At 31.7% G+C, this 18,496-nt stretch overlaps 1 protein-coding gene across 1 annotated transcript; it reads left to right on the forward strand.

The window, feature by feature from the left end:
- Nucleotides 1-1,911: 1,911 nt before the first annotated feature.
- On the forward strand, nucleotides 1,912-15,636 carry LOC139898080 (uncharacterized). The gene is made up of 2 exons (XM_071880789.1): nucleotides 1,912-2,526; nucleotides 15,475-15,636. Exons 1-2 carry the CDS (start codon nucleotides 1,945-1,947, stop codon nucleotides 15,559-15,561), a joined length of 669 nt encoding a protein of 222 aa, XP_071736890.1. The 5' UTR covers nucleotides 1,912-1,944; the 3' UTR covers nucleotides 15,562-15,636.
- The last annotated feature ends 2,860 nt before the right edge of the window (nucleotides 15,637-18,496 follow it).

The following is an 18,496-nucleotide window of genomic DNA, read 5'->3' on the forward strand; positions in this document are numbered from 1 at the left end:
CTTAGTTAATTATTTAATTTAATCGAAATACTCATCCTTTAAAAAAGTAACTTCCTCTTTGATGATATATATATATATATATATATATATATATATATATATATATATATATATATATATATATATATATATTATGTTTTGACTACCCTCCACCATGAGTTACATACCAGATGATGTCCTTAACAGAAATATGCGGTGCTCCTAAAGTAGCATATATCTTTATTTTAGATGTCCGACGAACCTTTGCGTATTGATAAGAAAATAGAAATAGAATACAACTTTGCATCATGTACTCACAAACAATCCACAAACAATGTTTATTAAGTTAGGTGTGGAGTCATAACTTGTTTCTAACTCAAGATGGATATAGTAAAAAATATAAAACTAACAAAAATTTGCAATACAAAAACAATAACAAAGTTTATTTTATATGCATAAAATTAAATAAAAATCAAACTTGTAGATCATGTTGACTCCCACAAGGTTGCACTTCCCTTGTATTATACTCACGGGTGTCTTTCGCACATCGCGTTGTGTTAGCAGTTGTATTATACTCACGGGTGTCTTTCGCACATCGCGTTGTGTTAGCTGAGGAGTGAGGGTTTTACCGCCCACATATTTGGATTGGACCATGTTTCTTTTTAGACAGCAGTTGAAAACGAATTATGTAACTGAAAAAGATAAACGCTCGGGAAACCCAGCCCAAAGGGTGTGCAAGATTGCACAGGGCCCAACAATTATAGGGGCCCATATATTTTTGTATATACACTAAAATTTATGAGCCCACCGCCCACATATTTGTGTTAGCAGTTATATTATACTCACGGGTGTCTTTCGCACATCGCGTTGTGTTAGCTGAGGAGTGAGGGTTTTACCGCCCACATATTTGGATTGGACCATGTTTCTTATGCAACTGAAAAAGATAAACGCTCGAGCAACCCAGCCCAAAGGGTGTGCAAGATTGCACAGGGCCCAACAATTATAGGGGCCCATATATTTTTGTATATACAAAAAAATTTATCAGCCCACTAGCCCAACCCTTTTAAAAGTTCAATGAGAAATCAAGGCCCAACTCGTCATCTTTTTAGATTGCAATTCAAAGCGGTAAATATATAGTGTATTTTTGTTAAGTAACCCACCGATGTGGGATGTATAAATAATTGATCATCTTATCATTTTGCCACTGACTTATCATTTTGCCATCGATGTGGGTATTTTTATTCTTCTTTTACGAATCCACTGAATCACCATCTTGTCTTATCTTTGTTTATATAATTAATTGATCTAATTAGTCTTTATCTTATTCATTTGTTTGTTTGAACGATTTCCAATTAAACTGTAATTTGTTTATATAAATGTAATCTTTAAATGGTGTTGAGAATAATGTTATTTAAAATATGGTGATGACATGAAAACCAAAACCAAAACAATAGAATATTTGTTGAACATAGTTTTTCAAAATTGAAGTTATTAAATTCTTGTTTACGAAGTATTGAGTCAAGAACGGTTAAACCGATTAACAATTTTAAGTATTGAAGATAGTTTTCTTTATCTAATGTTGATTATGATTAATAATTATATAATTGAATTTTTTGCATCAAAATATGTACATAGACATCAATTTAGGTGATTCATATGTAGTAAGTTGATTTCATTACTTATTATTTATACAATAAAAATTGGTGTAGAGATGAGTCGACTAGCATGACCAGGTGTTCAATCCTTGTGTTGTGCCATTTAATTTTTTTAGGGACCTATTTTTGACCATCTCGAGCAGGGCATTCATATTCTCAGGACCGACCCTGCGCTCGGGTGATTTAATTTCCTCTGTGATCCCCAACATATGTTAAAAAAATAAATAAATAAAAGTCAAAATAGCCTCACTCTCACTCCACTTATCCTAATAAAAAACTGTGGTCCTTCATATCTTACAAAAGTTACAACATGCCTCCCTCATCACCACCTCTTCGCCGGAGAACCACCATGACTTCCGGCAACCCCTACCGTTCATCCTCCGCCACATCAATCAAAGGCTGCTGTTGCTGCATCGGCCTTCTATTCTCATTCCTCGCGTTACTCTCACTCGCCATCATCCTCATAATAGTCCTCGCAATCAAACCTAAAAAACCGAAATTCGATCTTCAACAAGTAAACATTCAATACATAAACTTCGTCGCAACGAATACGATCGATTCACCGCCATCAGAATCGGTATCACTCGTGATTCAAATGTTGTTCACTGCTAAAAATGATAATGTAGCTGGGATCAAGTACCGCGATTCCAGGTTTACTATCATGTACCGCGGTGTTCCGTTAGGACGTGGAACTGTACAGGGTTTTTATCAAGCGGCACATAGTTTGAAAAAAGTGAAAACAACGGTCTCGATTGATCGGGTTAATTTGTTGCAAGCGGATGCCGTTGATTTAGTTAATGATGTTTCGGTTAATGATCGGGTTGCACTTCGGGTTATGGGTGATGTTAGTGCTAAGATCCGGATTATTGGGATTACTTCGCCCAATGTGCAGGTTAGCTTATTATTTAAGCTCTAGTTTTAAAAAGCTTGATACATGCATTAATCGTCATATGCGTAAAAACGTACTCCGTATTAAGTAACTCGATTTTTTTTTAGAAAAATATAAAATTTATATTTAAGTATTACTAATACGGAGTATTATCTTAATCAATATGTTGTTTTTTATGCTTGTAGTAATTAATATATTTGATTTTTTTAGCAAAAAAATTAAGGCACTTTTATCAAAAGGTGAAAGACGTCAAACATAAATACAAAAATCACGAAACGACTAGCCTTGAAACTAAGAAAATCATAAACTACTGCTATTTGTCGTCAAGCCTACCTTAACCGAGATGAAAACAGAAACCATTCCGAGAAAGCAATACAACCAACAAAACAAGGGCATCACAAACAAAAAAAGGAAGCCAAATAATTTAACTAAGGAGCTCTACCTAGAATCCAGCTTGACCACTTTACCATCAACTTTGTCGCGACTGATCTTAAACGAGTAAGAGATCACATTTGACGAGCCGCTTCTAATAACTTTTGCTGACGAAGGATGAAGTTGATGAAGCTTCATCAAATCTTCAAAAAAAACCATAATCGTTGTTGACTGAATCATGCTCTTTAACTTCTTGAATTCCACTCAAGGGTGCCTTCCGTGTTAACAATTGATATGCGGAATATGTTTGATTATTTATTGATCTTGGACTGAAAATAAACTGATCTAAGTTGATAAAATGAAAAGATAAAAGAGAGAACAAAAGACTAAACGACTACATTGTGAATTGATTAGTTTCTTAATACATTGATAAGAGCTCTATTTATTGAGCTTAAAAAACAACGGCTAATTCTACTTTAGGAAAAGAGCTTTATATGAGAATACTACAAAAAAGAATCATTCTATATTGGTGACTGAGTGACTCCATTGTTAATATTGGAGTATTGTATTGTTAGAACCATCTTTTAAAGTCATCTTGCTTGTGAGTCACCATAAATGGTAAGATTGAAAGGAATCTTTCGGATTCAAGTAGTCAATATTCCTCTTTTAAATATCCTTTGTTTTATTTTCTAACACTCCCCCTCAAGTTGAATAGTGAGATTTTCACAATTCAACTTGCATAATACATCGTTGAGGAGTTTTCCGTTGACTAGTCAATCACGAGCTAGTCTTCACTTTTGTTCAGTCGATTCCCGACTTGAACTTCTTTGATTTTCCTCCCGACATGAACCCAATTCATCTTGAACCTTTTAGTGGTTTGCCGTGGAGTATTCAATATCTAGACATGAACCTAATCCAACTTGGACCTTTATTGGTTCGCCTAGGAATATTCAAATTCCAAACATGAACCCAGTTCATTCTTAAACCTTGTTTGGTTCGCTTGGATTATTTAGTTTTTCGATATGAACCCAGCTCAATTTTGAACCTTGTTTGGTTCGCCTGAGATAAATTGTTTAAGTTTCCCGACTTGAACCTTTTTGGTTCGTCACACATCGAAGTGTTTTGCTTTATTCCGTTAGATGACCCGGTACTTTGATTGACTTCTTCAGAGTTCCAATCAAACTCACGGTGTCGGTGGAATCAATCACCCCCTCACCAGTGAGTTGGTGTTCCTTGTTTAATCAAAGTACCATCAGATCCATATTTAACAAGATTTCTTTTAGCCCAAAAGCATAAATCTATTGGACTACCTTTTTTCTTCTACACTAGTTGACCACAACAAGTCCAGTTGGCCCAACTCATTCCTTTTCCTTTTATCTTTTTCGTGGCCAGCAACCAAGATGGGACCACCCTTCATTTTGTATCATTGGTTTGTTTTCACACTTATGAAAAGTTTAACAAAGGAAATGATACTTCCAAACATCATTTTGATAGATCCACAATTTTTTTACTTCAATTCCTAAAATAACCTGAATGTGTAAAATAATTAGATGAGGTGAGAAATTATATATAGGGCATTTTAGGTAATAGTAGTAAAAGATTTATAAATCTATCGAAAAGGGGTTTGGAAATATTATCACCCTTTCAGAAACCTTTCATAAAAAAGTTTACACATCCCAAGATTTATTAGTTAAAGCTTCAACTCTCACGGGTCAGATCTACATCTCATTAACAACAACGCATTTTCTTCTTTTTCAATAAAGCATTTTATTTCTTCTCTCTTTTTTTTTTTTTTTTTTATTTTGGAACACACATGTCTTCTTGTTTTTCTCACAAACTAGTATCATCTTCTTCTTCATCTCCTACAACCAATTCAATGTCTCTTTCACCACCACCCTTTCCATCTTGCACCGCCACTAACCACCGGATCCTTGACGTTGCCACTAACCACCGGATCCTTGACGTTGGTTCCTCCATTTTACCCCAAAAAACTAACAGCGTCCCTTAAGTTTTTTTTGGCTTTCAGCGTCCCTCTATTATCACTTTTTTTGATTACGCGTCCCTCCGTCAACTTTCTGTTAAAAATGTCTGTTAAGTCATGTCATGTGCCTTGCATATGAGGGTAAATTCGTCTTTTTACTCTTTTCTTCACAAAAACGATGGACTATCGATGCAAAAAATGAAAAATCTTATAATTTATATATATAATTTTAATTTTAATTTATAATTTATAAAAATAAAAAAGCTTTGAACATATCCTTCCATTCACGTTTCTGTATTTCACGAACTAAAAAAAAGGCTTTTAAATCGCTCCTTTTGTTTCTAAACATACCACTCCATAATCCATATCAGTATCAATTTGCATATAAACTCTAAACTTTGCCTCCTATAAATTGATACATAATACATAATACTTAAATTGATATTACAATTGGGTCTTTATCATCATTTTTTTTATCATGATGTCATCAATTGGGTCTTTATCATCATCGTACTGGTGCTACAGTTGCAACCGATCCATTAGGGTTCAAATTGAAGTTCAAGATTCGTCGTTATTTTGTCCCGATTGCAACAGTGGATTTGTCCCGATTGCAATTGTGGATTTGTAGAACAAATTAACAATCCTGATTGCAACGTTGGTGGTGGTGTTACCGGATATTTTTAGTTTTCCGATGAGTACATCTGGTTGGTGGTTGTGTTACCGGATCTTTTTAGGTGAGTACATGACTTATAAGAGCAACTATGGAAAGTTCGGGTGAGTCAAGCATCAATATAATGGAATTTTTGGTCCGACATTCTAACCCGCCCGTTTGACTTCGACTCACTTTCAAGCTTTCATAAACAAACAGCTTCCGCAGGTTCAAAGTTTTGAACTTTTATCCGTATGTGAATCAAGGCTTGTTAATTTTTCTCAGGTCATTATATCTTACAATCGCAATTGATTAGAACTTTTTGTTTATAAACTTGTTTTTTAATTTAGTTTTTGGTTTTTTTTTTTTAAATTAGGGTTTGTTATTTTGGAGCTGATGTTGAATATGAAAGTGTTTTGAGATTTTGTAGATTTGGTAGATCGGGTTTTGGTTTAGGTGTAGTTAGGGATAAATTCATTTTGTGTTGATTTAGGTTTAGTTTTTAGTTATATTTTGTAAAAAAATTAGGGTTTGTAAATTTGGGGGAGAAAAAGTTTTGTTCAGATGAAGGAGATGAGATATAATTTTTAAGAATTCATAATTAAAAATATATAAATTATAAGAATTTTTGCACAGGTGGTCCCTCGATTTTAGTGAAGAAAAGAGTAAAAAGACGAATTTACCTACACATGCAAGGCACATGGCATGATTTAACGGACTTTTTTAACAGAAAGTTGACGGAGGGACGCGTAATAATAGAGGGACGCTGAAAGCAACAAAAAAAAACTTGAAAGACGCTGTTAGCTTTTTGGGGTAAAATGGAGTACCAACAGCACAATTATTTCCAAGATTTATTAGTTAAAGCTTCAATTCTCACGGGTCAGATCTACATCTCATTAAGTCATTAAAGCATTTTATTTCTTCTCTTTTTTTTTGAACACACATGTCTTCTTGTTTTTCTCACAAACTAGTATCATCTTCTTCTTCTTCTCCAACAACCAATTCAATGTCTCTTTCACCACCACCCTTTCCATCTTGCACCGCCACTAACCACCGGATCCTTGACGGACACTATCTTCGGCCGCCACCATTTTCTCTTCTTTCCGGCAAGGAAACACACACCAGATCCAAATAAAGAACCCATTAGGATTATCACCACCATTACCACCGTGCCTTTTCCGACGTCCAGGTGGCGTCAACGGTTCAGTAAACAAATCACTCCCACATCAGCAGATGGGCCAGATCTTGGTTTCTACGTAAGACAAACTCTACTCCTTTCTCATCAACACCACACTCTATTCCTGTCTCAGTTGTAGTAGAGCATACGACTCGGTTCACCGCCACAGGCTCCCATTACACAGCTTGTTTATCATTTTCTGAATGCTGCTTGGTTTCCGTTACAGACTAAAACCAAAAGGATTCAACAAAAAATATCTTCCCAAATTGAAGATAATTCAGGTGATAGAAGAAAGCTCGAGTGATAAAAAGACTGAAGGTTTATCAGATGCAACTCAATCTGAGATACCTCGCTGCCACTTTTCTTCCTTTTTCAGCCATACAATAACCCCACGACCTTATTCTGGTAGTGAGTGACTTCGATAAAACCCTCTGTTTCTCTCTTTCTGATTTTTTTTCAGTTAATTGATTTGATTTCTCGGATTGGGATTGGGAATCGGCACCATTCTTTGAAAGTTTTTTTTCTTCTTTTTTTAACAGTAATATTGTTACTACTGCTGTGGTTTGTGTTTTTGTAGAGGATAGAGTAAAAAAAACGAGTATCTTGATCAAAGGATCGATACCGTTGCTCTGATACCATGCTAACAATTGATATGCGGAATATGTTTGATTATTTATTGATCTTGGACTTAAAATAAACGGATCTAAGTTGATAAAATGAAAAGATAAAAGAGAGAACAAAAGACTAAAAGACTACATTGTGAATCGATTAGTTTCTTAAGAAACAATGGCTAATTCTACTTTAGGAAAGAGCTTTATATGAGAATACTACAAAAAAGAATCATTCATATTCTGAGTGACTCCATTGTTAACATTGGAGTATTGTATTGTTAGGGCATGTTTACTTGTGACTTAATGGACTTAATTGTTTGAAGAGATTATTCGGTCATTTTTTTTCTTGTTTACTTGACTTTTTCAGTCACCATACTGGGACCCCCTAAAAAGTAGTGTCCTCCCCATATGACACTTAAATTGCATCATCTTTCCTAAACTACCCACCACTACCTCATCCCTACATGACCGCTTCTTCGTACCTTCATCATTATTTATCCCTGCATCATTGTTGCCCTCGTGTCTTCATACCTTCATCATATTCTTTGTCGTTTCTACACCCTCGCTGCCACCGTGCGTTCACCATCGTTAGTGCCACGTGATTCAGTTTCTCCACGGATCTACCTTTCTTGATAACTTCACATATCTACCTTTATTTTTTACCGGAAGTTGCAGGTTCATACCGGAATTTTACCGGAAGTGGCAGATTTGATCGAAAGTAACAAAACAAAAATTATGGAGCAACCAAATCGGTATTTGAAACAGGTGGCAAATTTGATCGGAGGTGGCAAAACAAAAATTATTTTGTCAATATGTTCTTGATTTGAAGAAGATAGAACTTGATCTTTTGTTCATGAACTGGATCTCAGTAATAATTGGTTGATGCCTCAGTGCCTCACCTCTTTCAATCGATATATGATTAGATTATTTTAACTCTTGTGGTTGCTCCACTCAATTAAGTGAGTGAATATAAAGATAGGTATATGTATCCATTGACTGTTTCTAGATAGTTCGTGAATTTCATTTTAATGGGTTATTTAAGTTTTTTTTAGGGGTAAAACATAATGCTAGAAATTTCCTTTATTATTTTTATAATTTAAGGGTAAAATAGTTAATTGTATCATTCAGATTTTTTATTCAGCACAAAAAGTAAACAATATCAATCATTCACTGCCTATCTATATATAGTCATCCTTATCCATACTGTCATCTATATTCATATAGAGCTTAATGGAAAAAAAAAAAGTAAGAACCATCTTTTAAAGTCATCTTGCTTGTGAGTCACCATAAATGGTAAGATTGAAAGGAATCTTTCGGATTCAAGTAGTCACTATTCCTCTTTTGAATATCCTTTGTTTTATTTTCTAACATTCCGCTCATCGCGTTGCGGGGCAGTGGGGAAGGGGCTTTTACCGCCCATGCTCTCAGATTGGGTCGGGTTTCCTCCTGGGCATCAATTGGGAGCAGGTTATGTAACTGTGGAAGATGAACGCGTGGGTTATTTGTATTATGATATATAAGTATATTAGGATTGGTCCAGTCCTATTGTATATGATGGGCTCGGTCCATAATTATAATAGAAACCCCGTAAGGATTATGTATTATATTATTCGATATTTATAGACTTCAAAAATACAAGCTAAACCCTAACGAATCTTAATGGACCGAGCCAAATAAATCCTAATATATTTATATATTTTAATACTCACTCGCAGTTTGAGCGGAAGGAAATTACAGACGCTCAGACTGGAACGTAAATATATAAATACATTATATACGTTAACATTACGAACGTAGTAAAAAACACCAAAGTCTTCATGCTTGATCTTGGAGTTTAACCTCGTGACTTGATTCATTTTTTCTTTTCTTATGTTTATGATTCTAAGAAAGAAAGAAACTAAGAAAATAATTGGAATATAGTACTCCGTATGAACTAAGAGGAATAAGAAATATTTAAGAATTATACGGTCGATTGAAGTTGAAGATGGAATTGTCATCAACGAGACCTTTTTTTTTTTTTTTTTCTTTTAATTGAGAAACAGAATTGGAAGAAGATGGGATTAAGAATGAAAAAGGTTAAAGAAAATTTACTAATATAACTGTAGTTCGTGGGAACGCGAAGAAAAAGATGATAAGAAAGGGTGCGGCCAACCGTTTTTAGTGGTGGCGGAAAAAAGAGAGCGGAAGAAACCTAAGCATGTGATACCATTTAGAACAATAGAAAACCCCGTAAGGATTATGTATTACATTATTCGATATTTATAGACTACAAAGATACAAGCTAAACCCTAACGAATCTTAATGGACCGAGCCCACTATACAATCGGACTGGACCAATCCTAATATATTTATATATTATAATAGTTTGATCTCCCGACTGATCCCGAACTGTTGTTAAAATAAATACTTCTTCTTTGGCCGCCTTTTTTTTGTTTATTCTTGGTCAACATCTTCTTTTGACGGATCCTCGGTCACACCTAAACTTGACGTTGCTAAATCTCTAGACGAATAAACCTAGCGTTTACTCGAGCAAACCTTTGGAAAAGACTTGGCCGATTAAACTAAACCCTCTGTACCTCCATTTCGCCAACAATATCATTTATCGGAGCATAGTTAAAAAGGTTTTGAATCATCTCCCCTAAGTCGAAGTTGAGGTCGAGATCATTGCTTTGCAAACAAAAAGAGTCGATAGATCTTGTCGTGATCTTGAATTTACTCACATATTTAGCTCTACAACCATTAAGATCTTTAGGCCCGACATTCTTGGATGATAACGCCTGACTTTGATTACATATATTTTTAGGATACATATTTAAAATAATTAAGTTTCATTAGTTACACTTTAATATGTATCCTAATCGTAATAATATATGTTATCAAAATCTTTAATTTATTTAAAAGATACGTAGCATTATGATTACGATCATTAAAATTGTCGTTAACATCCTTTAACATGTAATACACACGATTAAAATTGACTCGCCGATTAATATCTAATTACTCATTTTTAAGGGTAATCCGTTCCAATTTTCCAAAATTCGTTTAATTAATCGGTCAACTTTGATTGATGGGTCAAAATTAAATTTGGTAATCAGAGTTGTTCAAGTTAAAAAATTGTCAACATATTAACAATAATTTAAACTAGAACTTTAGAATTTTTGAACAAAATAAAGGTTATGTTTATGCTTATGGTTTTCTTCTATATTTACACATATGATTTTTGAAATTTAATATCTATAGTTAATATTAAAATCCTATAATGATGATGTTATTATTAGGCTAATTCCTCTGTTAACAAAAAATCAAAAAGAAAAAGAAAAAAATATAAGCATGGTGGGTGATGTCATTAATTTAAATAATTTTGTATTAAAATTAAATCTTATTAATTAATTATTATTATTAAATCTTATTAATAATTATTTTAATTATTAAAATTAAATAATCTTGAATTATTTTAATTAATTATTTTGAATTGAGTACGAGAAGGTATAAAAGCTAGGCAGAAGGAAACCAATTCTAAATTTATATTTTAATTTACACTTTTAAAATAAAATGACAACCAATATTATCTCTTATGATTGGATGTGAATTGTTTAATATGCATTTTAGGTGTTGGATGAAATGTTCAGCTGACGAGTTTCTTAGTCGGGCTATGTGGTTCCACGGGTCATTAAACTAAATAACTTTAGCATTTGCATTCACTTAATACCTAAAACATATCATTAAAATGTTCCGTTTAAACAAATCCGTGGTTCCACGGGCCATTTCACTAGTTTTAATGTATAAAGTACAATCCGATTAATCCTCGATTTATCTCCGAATTGACGATTAATCCTTTCAAAGTTCCGATCGATTGATTCCCGAATAGCGAATTTTGCAACCTTGGTTATTATTAATATAGTACACGTTTATAAAGCGTGTTTACAAATATTAAAATAGTATTTAAACGTATCTTTAAAAACACCCTCTATGTAAATATAACTCTAATTGTAAATACTACAAAATAATAATAATAATAATAATAATAATAATAATAATAATAATAATAATAATAATAATAATAATAATAATAATAATAAATAATGAATAATAATAATAAAAAAATAGGTTGGACTTTTATTAATCAATTTCACATTTTGTATAGACATAAAACAAATTTAATATATATATATATATATATATATATATATATATATATATATATATATATATATATATATATATATATATATATATATATAGGCAGGTTCAAACGAGAACCACAAAAAAAGCGAGAACTGCGAGAAGTTTTTAATTTTATAGTTTTTTGTGCATTTAAATGCAATAAATTACAAGCAAATGTTGATTAATGTTCATATCATAAACAAACATATGTTTATTAACACAAATTACATGTTAAATTGTTAATTATATGAATTTGTCCACATGTTCACAAACAAATATGCACATGTGAACGAGAAACTATATATTTGATTATACATGTAACATATAAAATTTTTTAAACTATTTTATATTCATTCTTACTCTCCATCAACATTTATGAGTGATTCAAATTACTCATATGTGAAAATCTTTGTAAATTAAAAGTTCTTGCAGTTCTCGCCTATTTTGTGGTTCTCGTTTGAACTTTTGACTATATATATATATATATATATATATATATATATATATATATATATATATATATATATATATATATATATATATATATATATATATATATATTGTGACGATCGCTCCAAATCCATATGGACGAACACGTCATTCATCGATTTCATTGCGAGGTATTTGACCTCTATATGATACGTTTTGTAAACATTGCCTTCTTTTGAAAAGACACACCATAAATGAATATTTAAATCAAATGTTTTCGACATCTGATTATTTCTACATATAGACAATCACCGTAAATAATAGTTTACAGTAGTACTTCCGTTGACAATGCAGTCAAAAGAAGATAGATGGTGATGATTTGGTGAATGCAACGTTTCCTTGAAAAATATGCCATGTAAGACTCCATGCACGTAGCTTGTCTAACATATAAGCAAACAGCGGAAGACTTCTAGAAACCTGAGAATAAACATGCTAACAAGTGTCAACACAAAGGTTGGTGAGTTCATAGTTTTAGTGTTTCGCATAATCTGTATATAAAGGTAGACCACAAGATTTCAGTTGTTTCATCCAGAAACGTTTATCAAAATATTCTACAAGATTGAGCACCCTGGTAACTAAACTTAACGTATATATAATTTGTACCCTTTGTATAATCATCTTAATAATACACGCAAACCAACGTGTACGCTTCTCAAATAGCATACGTCTGTTAAAAGGCTAGTGCTCTAGCTCGGACGGGGATATCAAGCCCTATGGATCCATATACTACTACTCGCGCCCACCAGTTCTTATAACCGGCAGTTACTAGTTACCAAAACTAAGGGATTTTCGGTTCAAACTCAGTATAGAATTTAATATGTACTTGTGTCCATTGTTTAAAATAAAGTGCATGTATTCTCAGCCCAAAAATATATATTGCAAAAGCATTTAAAAGGGGAGCAAATGAAACTCACCTTAGCAGCATATAAAGTCGTTCACCAAAATGTGACTGAAACTCGGATTACCAAATAACCGTAGATCTCAACCTAGAGAACATATGTTGGTCAATAAATGTCTATCAAGCTAGGTCTGGTTATAGTGTATCACAATCCTAATGCTCGAGATCGACATACAAAAGTTATCCAAAGTCGTTTTAAAAAAGTTAATTTTGACAATAGTTCAACAAAACGAGACATACCTTATATAAGGAGTCATTTACTCGGTTGGTAATATTCAAAAATTCATTTTATCAATCTCGTAAACAAGTTGTTTAAATCTTAATTGCAGATTCAAAAGCAATTTCAATTAACGTCAATCATAATTCAGTTGACCATATCTTTTGATTCGTTCATCGAAATTACGTGATTTCTAAATGAAAAGTTATTGATTTTTCGCCAGCTTTCCAAAAACATGCATATCATATACCTTTTACCAGTAATATATGTATTTAATTTGTGATTCATCATAAACTGTTTAACGACGAAATTTAGCATACTAGCATGCATAAACATATATACTCGAGCACTAGACATGGATACACAATTAATATATAAAAGATAAGATATGAATGCTCACGTATCAATATTGTGATTCAATATAGCAGGGAAGTACGTAGACGCAACAGAGATGATAAACACTAGGTTTGATTTGCCAATAATACCCAACGTACATTACCCATAACCTCCATAGCTATAACCCATAATTTCCTTAGCTCTATCCCGCTCGAAAACCCATTTTAAAAGTGACACGCTCATAACCTCGTCGTAGTATTTTATGTAATATTACTAAAAATAACGGTAACGATATCTGATAATACTAATAATAATAAGATTAATAATAATAATAATAATAATAATAATAATAATAATAATAATAATAATAATAATAATAATAATAATAATAATAATAATAATAATAATAATAATAATAATAATAATAATAATAATAATAATAATAATAATACAGAGATAGATAGGAAAGAAATGAAAAACTGAAACGAACTCGTGCGAATTTATTGATGTGGCCAGATTTCAGACCCCATGCAATCGCATGGTTTTTGTGTGTAATGGCCATGCGATCGCATGGCCTAGGATTCCAGCTCACATTTTCTTAACTTTTTGCTTGTCGACATGTTTTTATATAATATATATAATATATTTAATTTAAATAATTAATTATATATTATATTAAATTCATGTGCATAGTTGATTAATAATTTTAGTTCCGATAAGTCGTACGTCATCACTCGACTTATGTCCCGGTTCCAGTTTCTCGAACGCATTTTCGTACGCTTAGAAAACTTGCATTTTACGTTTCGTGTCACGTACCTTTGTCAAAATATAGCCTTAAATTATCCCTAAATTATATCACTCGAAGTATATCTTAAACTTTCGAGTATTTTGGTCATTTACTTCTATAAATCATTGTCTCGTTATATACATATACATATATACATTTTCATTTTAAAATAGTGTTTTACTGTAGCAAAGTTACTGCAGTAAAGTTTTTTTACTGTAGCAAATAGTAATTTTCAAAAACACTGTAGCTTTTCGGGTACTGTAGCAATTCGAAAATACTGTCGCAAATTAGTGTTTTACTGGTTCATCTTAAACATTTTAGTTAACTTATCTAAATATCAATCAGATAATCAAACCAATAAGGTTAATGCACATTATCATTTTCATAACACTTTGTTACGTTTTCAAGTTATAGTATATATATGTATCTATTTACATATAATTGTTCGCGAATCGTTGAGAAAAATCGAAGGGTATTTGAATAGTTTAAAATTTTGAGATTCAACTTCATAGACTTTGCTTATCGTGTCGGAAACGTTAAAGATTAAGTTTAAATTTGGTCAGAAATTTCCGGGTCATCACATATATATATATATATATATATATATATATATATATATATATATATATATATATATATATATATATATATATATATATATATATATATATATATATATATATATATATATATATATATATATATATATATATGGGCATGTTCAAACGAGAACCACAAAAATAGCGAGTACTGCGAGAACTTCTTAATTTCATATTTTTTATGGATTTAATTGCAACAAATAAAATGCAAATGTTAATCAATGTTTATATTATTAACAAACATATGTTCATTACCACAAATTATATGTTAAATTGTTAATTATATGAATTTGTCCATATGTTCACAGACAAATATTCACATGTGAACGAGAAGCTAATTATTTGATTATATATGTAAAATATAAGATTTTAACTATTTTATGTTCATTCTTACTTTTCATCAATATTTATGGGTGATTCAATATACGCATATGTGAAAAATTTTGTAAATTAAAAGTTCTCGCCTTTTTTGTGGTTCTCATTTGAACTTTTGACTATATATATATATATATATATATATATATATATATATATATATATATATATATATATATACACACAGACACACACACATGTATCCATATACATATAGATGTACATACACATATATATACATATACATATTACATATTTATAATTATAAGCTTAATTTATATGTATTGTATTTGCAGGTATTGATTGATTGTTCATTAGTGATAAGCCCAAGTAAGCAATCTCTTGTTTCCAAGCAATGTGGATTCGATGGTCTGCAAGTATGACCAGACCCGTCCCAAACTCAATTCCACATCGATCTTACAAATACTATAATCTATCTTACAGAGTGTACTTACTAGAAAAAGATAAAACAAAATTAAAAGTTTTGTAATACTCTCTTTGTTAATTTCTTAATATCAATCAAAAAATGTACAAAGAAGGTTGTTTTCTTTTGATCTCTTATTTATTTTAGTCCTAAAAAGTCGAGGAGTTTTCTATGTATGTTTAATTCTTTAATCTATATCAAATTCTAATCTTCTCATCTAATGTATACGTCTAATGATTCGGATACTCGCATGCTCCTTATAAACACATCACACGTTGTACATGCTTAAATGTGCTGCTCGTAAGGCACGCCCATAACTCGTTAGCGCTGTAAGAAGGCCCACAACCCGAACTGACATTTTTAGCATCACCAAAAGTTGAACAAAGAACTAAAGCGCACATCTTTACAAGTAGTGCACAAACCAACAAGAGACATCACAGAATGTTGGCACGATCCAAACATTATACGATTAATCGAAAGATATTGTAACCCACACAACATCTATCACAAAAATCTAGCAGACAATGCTGGGACCACTTGTACCTTTTCAGCTTTAACCGACCAAATAGTACGACTTAAAAAGGACATGTTCATTTTGTCCTATTACGTAGCACTAAAGGACAAGGATGTATGGGTATAAATATGACACCAAACCCTCATTACAATCATCATGTACACACAACGTTCTTACAAGTTACACACATACTCACGCACTCATGCTAAGAGACCACAGAAAGCAAGTGGAGCATATCAAGCTATCATTAACAGAAATGCACGAAGCGCAAGGCCAGTCGAATCAATGGATGGGAAACATCTACAATCTCTTTCCCGACTATCCAAACTGTTAACATTGCATGCGCGCCCATCATGGTGCAAGGTTGCTTGCCTGAACCTAGATACAGTATAAAGCGCCTACAAATGGACACTGGTAGTAGCATCGACATAATGTACGAACTCAGACAGTTATCAGAGTCGATTAGGCGATTCATCAAACCATCTACAGTGTCGTTATCCAGATTCCTAAGAGAATCAGTGTGGCCCATCGGAACGTTAAACCCGTGTGTGTGCTAATGGATTGAATCATTCAGTCAAAACCGAAACATGAAGGTGTAACGACACGTCAAAATCGCTATTGACGCGGTATGTTATTCATTGATTTCATAGTGAGGTTTTGACCTCTATATGATACGTTTTGTAAACATTGCATTCTTTTGAAAAGGCACACCATAAATGAATATATAAATCCAAGGTTTTCGACATCTGATAATTTCTACGTATAGATAATCACCGTAAACAATAGTTTACAATACTACATCCGTTGATAATACAGTTAAAATAAGTTACATGTTGATGATTTTGTGAATGCAAAGTTTTCTCGAATAAATCATATGCAAAGTTTTCTCGAATAAAGCATATGCAAAGTTTTCTCGAATAAAGCATGTATGACTCCATGCACATAGCTTGTATAACATATCAGCAAACAACGGAAGACTTCTAGAAACCTGAGAATAAACATGCTTAAAAGTGTCAACACAAAGGTTGGTGAGTTCATAGTTTTAATGTTGCGCATAATCTGTATATAAAGGTGGATTACAAGATTTCAGTTATTTCATCCAGAAATGTTTATCAAAATATTCTACAAGATTGAGCACCCTGGTAACTAAACTTAACGTATATATAATAAGTACCCCTGTTTTAACATACATGCAACCAACATGTACAATACACGTAAACCAGCGTGTACTAAACTCAAATAGCATACGTCCGCTTTATAGTTCAAGCTAGGGTCTCTATACCTAGAACGGACGGGGATGTCAAGCCCTATGGATCCATATACAACTATTCACGCCCACCAGTTCTTATAACTGGCAATTACTAGTTACCAAAGCTAAGGGATTTTCGGTTCAAACTCAGTGTAGAATTTAGTATGTACTTGTATCCATTGCGTTTAAAATAAAGTGCATGTATTCTCAGCCCAAAAATATAGATTGCAAAAGCAATTAAAAAGGGATCTATAAACTCACATATCAATATTGTTGTTCAATATTGTAGGAAAAGTATGTAGACGCAACGGAAATAATTAATGCAAGGTTGACCTTTGATTCACGAACAATAACCCCGATCAATACCCATAAACTCCTTATTTAATACCCTTGAATTCCTTAGCTTTAACCCGTTTTGAAAATCACCCGAGCATAACTCCGTCGTAGTATTTTATGGAGTAATAATACTAATACTACTTAATAATAATAATAATAATAATAATAATAATAATAATAATAATATTAATAATAATAATAATAATAATAATAATAATAATAATAATAATAATAATAATAATAATAATAATAATAATAATAATAATAATAATAGAATCTTACGGAGTGTATATATGAAAAAAAATTGATATGTGTGTTCGATCATTCATATATATATAGATTAATAAAATAATAATATAATAATTTTGAAATAAAATATAATAATATAAATAAAATATAATAATATAATAATATAATAAAGTAATAATATAATAATAATTTAAAAAACGTGTGAATTCATTTTGTCAATTTCTACCGACAGTTTTCATGGACCGGTATTTCGTACTCTGTTGCTAATAATTGACGGGTAAAAATATGGATAAAAATACTACTTTTTATACTTGAATATATATATATATATATATATATGTTTTGGTCTTAAGCTTTATAAAATTAGTTGTAAAAAGGTTCGTTTATAAAGTTTGTACACGTAATATGTGTTTTTCTAGTTTTTGACTGGACAAAGATATATAATATAATATTAATTTAAAATATAATAATATAATAATAAATTTTGATTTCAAAGAATCGTAAATGTTTTAAAAAGTTGTATTTATCAAATACATTAGGAGTATA

This window comes from Rutidosis leptorrhynchoides, chromosome 3 (assembly GCF_046630445.1).
Source record: "Rutidosis leptorrhynchoides isolate AG116_Rl617_1_P2 chromosome 3, CSIRO_AGI_Rlap_v1, whole genome shotgun sequence".
Lineage (NCBI taxonomy): Eukaryota > Viridiplantae > Streptophyta > Magnoliopsida > Asterales > Asteraceae > Rutidosis > Rutidosis leptorrhynchoides.

What these genes read in the sequence shown, in the direction of transcription:
- LOC139898080 (XM_071880789.1), top strand. Translation starts at nt 1,945, where the DNA reads ATGCCTCCCTCATCACCACCTCTTCGCCGGAGAACCACCATGACTTCC. An exon ending in TTACTTCGCCCAATGTGCAG is followed by an intron (nt 2,527 to 15,474) that starts GTTAGCTTATTA and finishes TTGTATTTGCAG; the next exon opens with GTATTGATTGATTGTTCATT.